Source organism: Delphinus delphis, chromosome 1 (genome assembly GCF_949987515.2).
Source record: "Delphinus delphis chromosome 1, mDelDel1.2, whole genome shotgun sequence".
NCBI lineage: Eukaryota > Metazoa > Chordata > Mammalia > Artiodactyla > Delphinidae > Delphinus > Delphinus delphis.
This window is the reverse complement of record NC_082683.1, coordinates 108,920,186-108,927,005: the sequence shown is the minus strand read 5'-3', so window position 1 is coordinate 108,927,005 and position 6,820 is coordinate 108,920,186. Positions and strand designations below refer to the sequence as shown.

At 58.6% G+C, this 6,820-nt stretch overlaps 1 protein-coding gene across 1 annotated transcript; it reads left to right on the top strand.

Moving 5' to 3' along the window:
• The first annotated feature begins 392 nt into the window (after window positions 1-392).
• Window positions 393-2,810, top strand: C2CD4D (C2 calcium dependent domain containing 4D). The gene is made up of 2 exons (XM_060007311.1): window positions 393-522; window positions 1,488-2,810. Exon 2 carries the CDS (start codon window positions 1,564-1,566, stop codon window positions 2,623-2,625), a length of 1,062 nt encoding a protein of 353 aa, XP_059863294.1. The 5' UTR covers window positions 393-522; window positions 1,488-1,563; the 3' UTR covers window positions 2,626-2,810.
• The last annotated feature ends 4,010 nt before the right edge of the window (window positions 2,811-6,820 follow it).

Below are 6,820 nucleotides of genomic sequence, written 5' to 3'. Positions count from 1 at the left end.
GGCAGGATTCCAGCAAGGAGGGCTTTGCAGAAGTTACCATTTGTGTCGCAGTGCCTGTGGCTTTCACCTAGGAGGGCTGGGTGGGGCCAGCGTAGCATTAAGGGATGGAGGCCACTGCCCACTAATGGCTGTCTCCCTTTTCACTGCAGCCCTCCCCAACTCCCAAGCAGCCAGGGCCCAGCAGAGAAGGCCCCAGGGCACAGGGCTGGCCTGCTGCTAGCAACCTGAAGGGAGGAGTTAAGAAGGCCGGGCTGACGGCCGCAAAGACAGAGCTGTGTTTATCCAGGAAAAGAGGTTGTACGTAGGCAACGGAGGCCCCTGCCAGCTCCTCCCGGGACTGGGCTGGGGTAGCAAGCTGGAGAGGAAGCTGCTCCCCCACCCCGGGGCTCTGAACGCCTCCTGGCCAGAGGCCAGGACCCAGAGGCGGCCCACCAGTGAGGCCTGCACTCTGGGCGCCTGACCGAGCCTGCTGCCGTGGGCTCAGACTCCCAGGCAGAAAGTCGGAACCTCGCGCTCCCTGAGGTGCGGTGAGGGGGTGCGGTAAGCGCGCGCTGGCGGCGGGGCCTCCCGGAGTCAGCTCAGGGGGTGGCAGAGGATCAATGCTGTCTTTGTGCTCACTGGTTTCCTAGGGAGAAAGGGAGTGGGGAGTGGGAGGGGCGGCCCAACGGCTGGGCCCTCGCGGCAGAACTCGGGATGCGGTAGGGCTGGGACGCAGGGAGCGGGACAGTCAGGGCTTTAGGAGGGGTGGGATTCTGTGCTCCCGAGAGGTGCGTCTCCTTGAACCGGCCCTAAGTGCTCGCTCGCAGGGCAGCAGCAGCCAAGTGTGCAGCGAGTCTGCTTCTGGCCTGGAACGGCTCGGGAAGGCGAAGGAGGCGCGAGAGGAGGCAGGTGTGGCTAGGGCCGAAGGATGGCTCAGCCTGGAGAAGCTTGCGGTGCCGCCCGGGAATGCAGCCTGCGGGGATGGGGTGCTGGGGAAAGGGGGGTAGTCCCAAGGGGCGCCAGATCAGACACTGGAGGAGAGCCTTAGTCTTCTGGATTGGGCATGAGAGAAGGGGGTGAACCCTCCAAGGGCCGCGGTGTCTCTTCAGGGGGAGAGTGTATAGGAGCGGGGGTTCCGAACCCGGGTCGGTGTCTGCGGCTACAGACCTTTTGTTAATGAGGGTGTTACTCTATTCTCCTAGTGGGTGTGTAAGGCCTTCTAACTCTGAAGTGGGTGTACATCTTCAGTACCAGCGGGAGCAATGGGAGAGCCTGTGTACTCGGATGTCCGAGGCCTGATCCGAAAATGTTACTGTCTAGCCCTGGGCTCCCTCTATTTCTCCCTGGACCCCCCGACTTTGCCGCCCTTTGTCCCTCCCCATCCTCCCCCAACCCCGCTCAAACAGGGGCTTGTGCACCCCGTGGGCCCGTAAAGAAGGGCACGGCGGCAGACCAGATGCTCGTTTGCAGCATCACCCACCTTGGGCTTTCCTTCTTTCCTTGTACAGGCCTTCACCTGAGACGCTGGGTTTGGACCCTCTCGGCCTCGTGGAACTCGGACTTTCAGCCCCCCCATCCCACCGCATGTGGCTCTTGGAGAAAGCTGGCTACTGGGTGGGGGCCGCGGAGCCCAGGGCCCGGTGGGCGCCCTCCGGCCTGTTTCCTAAGCGCCGCACCCCGTGCCCGCTGGCTCGCGCCTGCCCCAACGTCCTCACCCCCGATCGCATTCCGCAGTTCTTCATCCCGCCTCGGCTCCCCGACCCAGGCGGCGCCGAGCCCCTCAGCGGGCGCGACGTGGACGGGCGCGGCCTCCCCGAGGCCTGTTCGCTGCCGCACTTGGCAGGCAGCGAAGGTTGGGCCTTCCTGCCCGAGAGCCCACACACGCGCCGGCGCGAGTCCCTGTTCCACTCGCCGCCGCCCGCCCTGGCCGGGGGGCTGCCCCCTGCGCAGTTCAGGCTGCACGTCTCCTCCCCGGACCTGCGCCTCTGCCGGGCCCCCGACAGCGACACGGCCTCGTCGCCCGACTCGTCGCCCTTTGGCTCGCCGCGGCCAGGCCCCGGCCGGCCCCGGCCGCCCAGGCCGCGCTCGCTGTCCCCAGAGGAGGCGAGCTCGGCCGACACCAGCCCGTACGCGCCGCGCCGAGCGGGGCCGCCCACGCCGCCGCTCTTCCACCTCGACTTCTTGTGCCGCCAGCTGCGGCCGGCCAAGGAGAGCGTGCTGCGCCTCGAGCCCCTGGGCGGGCAGCTGCGGCTATCCGCCGAGTACCAGGCCTGGCCCGGGCGGCTGCGGCTGCGCCTGGTGAGCGCCGAGGGCCTGCCCGGGTCGCGGGCCGGCCCCGGGAGCGGCGGCGGCGGCTGCTGCGTGGTGCTGAGGCTGCGGTCGCGCGCCCGGGCGCGGGGCCAGCGGAGCCGCGTGGTCAAATGCAGCGCCAACCCCATCTTCAATGAGGACTTTTTCTTCGACGGGCTCGGCCCGCCTGACCTGGCCGCCCACAGTCTGAGGGCCAAGGTGCTGGACAGGAGAGCAGGCTTCCGCAGGGACGTGCTGCTGGGGGAGTGTGAGACGCCCCTGATTGCCCTGCTGCCCACCCTGCGTGGTGGGCTAGGTCCCGGAGCCTCCCTGGCGCCTGCCCATCTCAGCCTGTAGCCTGAGAGACTGCCTCTTCCTCAGGAGGTCTCCAGCGGGTCTGCAGTCCTCATTCTTTCCATCTGCCCGGCATGTATTTATTTTTGCTAATAAAATATCTGTTTGTCTCTGGCGGTATCTCTCCCACTTGTTGGCACCCTACGCTCTCAGATCTGCAGCCTACCCTCCTCCCTCTGCCCTGGCCGTACACGGGATGGAGGAAGCTCATTCAGTTGTCTGATTTGGAGCAGACCTTAAGCAGTGGTTCTCAAACTTGAATGAGCATCACAATAACCAGACATCAGGAATCCTGGATGAGCTTGGTAAACATGCAGAAAGAATCCTGGGCTCCATTCCTGAGAGACCCTGACACTAGTTCAGTAGGTCTGGCCTGAGTAGGTTCTAGGTTCCCTGTTCAACCAGGTCCCTACCCCTTCAGGGGGCCCTCCAATCACTGAGTCACTCCAGAAAAAAACTCTGTGACTGAAACCAACAAAAGCCACCTTCCGCTGGGGGTTCCTTGGGGCTGCACAGGGGAAAGCAGCACTACCCCACCCATCTACCCACCCCCCCATCTGTTCTGAAGAGACATGAAATTTCCGTGTCTTGGGAGTGAGTCAGTGGATGTAAGACCAGCACACTATGCCTTTAGGTGTCCTCTCTCTTGCCTGTCCCTCCCACACCTGTGCCACCCTTGGGGGTAAAGCTGGAGCCAGGAGCTAGAACAGTGCTTGGTAATGAAAGACCAAGATAGAATGTCCCAGGGATTGAGGTCCTGGGGGAAGAGGGGGTCCCACTGGACTGTGAGAACTGTTCTCAGGGGTGCCCAGAAAACGCTACCCCAGTGAGTAGGGGCAGAATGTGGAAAATGGATAAATGTAGGTCACATTGTGTTTACCTCCTACCTGAATGTCCCTGACGTCAGCAGTGACCTTCTTCTCTCTCCCCCACCTTCCCTGGAGCTGGTTCCTCTTGGCTCAGGCCAGGCTTGGAGGAGGAAAGAAGGGAGGGGGAGAGGGAGGGAGGAAGGGAGGCGCTGTGCCAACCCAACTTCTTTCTCCCTCCCCGCTTTCTCATTTTGCCCGGTGGCCCTAACCAGGGCCAAGCCTGCCTGCTGGATCTAGATAAACCTCAGCATGTGTAATGCTAACATCACACACACACACACACACACACACACACACACACACACACACACACACTTGCATTCAGAGCACCCCTCGGTTCCTTCTCCCTCCCCTGATTAGGTCCCTCCCCACCCCACCCTCAACCCCCCAGACCAGGGAAATCTTGCTCCAGATGTCCACTAGATGGTAGCATTGATCAAATAATATTAGGTGCTAACAGCTGCGCCAAGATAATCGCCATGCAAGGAACCGTTCCAACAACTTGCCACCAACCCCATTGAGGGTTAAGTACTATTGCTAATATTTTTATCCAGTGTGACCTTGGGTTTTACTCATCCAGTGAGGGGTAGAACTAGGATTCAAACCCAGACAGTCTGGCCTTAGACTCTGGGTTCTTAATCACCTCACTATAATATCCCTAAGTGCCAGCTGCCACTTCCCAGTCAGGTCACTTCCTTCCCCAGGATGACAGCTCTCCGATCTTTTCAGCCTGTGAAGTCCACCCATAGATCCAGCTCCATCCCTAGTACTGTCCTACTTCAGTCCCAAGTCCTCCCCTAACAACCTTTGGTGAGTAACTGGATTTGACGCCCATTTGAAAGTAGCTGGAAAGAGAAGTAGAGGCCATTTACCCTTCATTCATGCAGTCCTTCAACAAATACTTAGGGAAGGCCAGGAGGTTCTGGGCATTGGATACAGCAGTGATCAAAACAGACACGGGGGGCTTCCCTGGTGGCTCAGTGGTTGAGAGTCCGCCTGCCGATGCAGGGGACACGGGTTCGTGCCCCGGTCCGGGAAGATCCCACATGCCACGGAGCGGCTGGGCCCGTGAGCTATGGCCGCTGAGCCTGCGCATCCAGAGCCTGTGCTCCGCAACGGGAGAGGCCACAACAGTGAGAGGCCCGCGTACCGCAAAAAACAAAACAAAACAAAACAAAAAACAGACACGGGTATCAGACAATTTACAAAATGAATAAGTAAAATGTAGAAACGTCACCTGGTAATATGTTCTAGAGAAAAATAAAGCAGGAGACAGATTAGGAAGGGAGTCAGACAAAGAGAAGAAAGGAAGATTGTAAGAATGGAAAGAGGGCGGGAGGGACCGAAACATTGCTTTTTAACCACAGTACTTTGTACCAGTAGGTTCTGTACTTTATTGTTATGCCAGTTAATCATTGCAACCACTCAGTAAGGCGGCTACTGTTACCATTTTACGGAGAAGATAGATCAGAGAGGTTAAGTAAACTTGCCTGAGGATCAGCCCTGACTGCAGGGAAGTTTTAGGACTGTGGCTCCATCCAGACCTCCTACCTCACCTGCCATTCAGAGGAGGCTCGCAAGGTGAGAATTCAAGTCCACTCCAGTCAGGAGCAGTTCGCTCAGTATCCACAGCTGTGACCCTCCCCCTCCCCACCCCCCCATGGGGACCACAATGTCCCTGGAGGAACTTCCAGGCTAAACTAAAGCCACAGAAGCATGCCCTGGGGCAAATAAGGTCGTAAGAACCCCTCCTGTGTGCAGACTGCTCTGGCCTCAAAGCATGTTCACAGACACAAGTCTGGACAGATATTACTGTCCCCTTTTTAACAATGTGGTAATTGAGGACTAATAGTAGGCTACATTCTTACCCGTCTTTCGGCTCCAAAAATCAGAGCTCCTGCTTTTCAACCCTCCTTGCAACGTCCAAGTCTAAATGACCACAGATGTTAATTGACAGATGAGTGCCACAGGCAGGGTCACACGGAGAGTTCAGGGCCAGGAGCTGAGGTCAAACTCCCACTGGTCCCTCCACCCACAGTGGCCTTTGTAACAGGAAAGGGGAGGGGTGGTGACTGTGAGATCTACAGATGTTTATAGAGCCGGAGATGTCCTTTTTTTTAATGGCTGAGGGGACTGTGCCCCCTCCCTGAGTCCCTCCTGTGGGTTGAGGTCTCCCCCAGGCATGGACCTCTTAGAAAGGACACATAGGAAGGTACTCTTAACCACTGGATCAGGCCTCCCAGAGCGGGTGGCCCTCGAAGGATGGAGCTGAGGTGGTATGTAGCATGCAGTCAGCCCAGGCCCCACAAACTTTCCACCTTTACACTCCAGGCCCTCCCAGGAGGGGCAGGCTTGCACGAGCTTTAAGTGGTTTCTGTGGTCTAGGGGGTGGAAAGGAAGGGAAGAAGAAGTTGGTGACTGCTCCCCAGTTCCAAGCCACCACCACCACCCTCCACACCCCCAGGCTGCTTGCCCCTGGCGTTCAGATTCCCCTGATAAGGGAACTTGGGCACGTGGTGGGTGAATTGATTCTCTGATCCCTATCAGCCTCTTCCTTGCATAAGAATGTGAGAATGTATTTGGGGAGGAAATAACCACTGCCCTGCTCTGAAAGGACTGATTCCTCCAGAAAAGAATCTGTGATTAGAGCAGGAGGGAGGAAGTGTAGGCATGAGGGGGGGACTTCCCAAAAGGATGATCAGGGTACCTACTTGCCCCAGGGAGAAAGAACACCAGCCATCCATGCTTAGGGTAAGGAAGGCATAGAGATACGCTGGGAAGCATGAGACTAGCTTAGGCCTAGAGCCAGGACCCTGTCTTCCCAACCACCAGTCACTTCCTCCCCACCTTACACAGTGGCACGAAGTGGCACGGCTGAGAGAGGCAGCCAGACCTACCGTATCTGGGGTGGGCAGGGCTGCCTGGCACGATGCCAGGGCCAAGTGCCCATCCCCAGGCACTCTGCACGGCCTCTATTCCATGCCCATGCTTGGTAGGTCAAGAAGGATCCTGAGGGACCCAGAGTCACAGAGGAAGAGAGGCTGAAAGAGGAGAAAACAGAAAGAGGGATGAGCTACCGAGGCACAGAAAACAGAAGAGCCATAGGCACGGAGGGGTTGGCAGGCAGAGACACAGAGAGAGGATACCGAGAGGAAGCAAAGCCAATCGTGGGCAGGGAAGGGGACAGCAGAGCAACACTCTGCCCCGGCAGCCCCTGCACCCTGCCCCTCTGCCTCTTGCTGGCTCTACTTCTCTGCTGGGCACTGGCCTGGGTGGTGCTTTAGAGAGCTTTACTTCTTACTCCAAGCTTGCCCAAGGGGCTGAGCCCC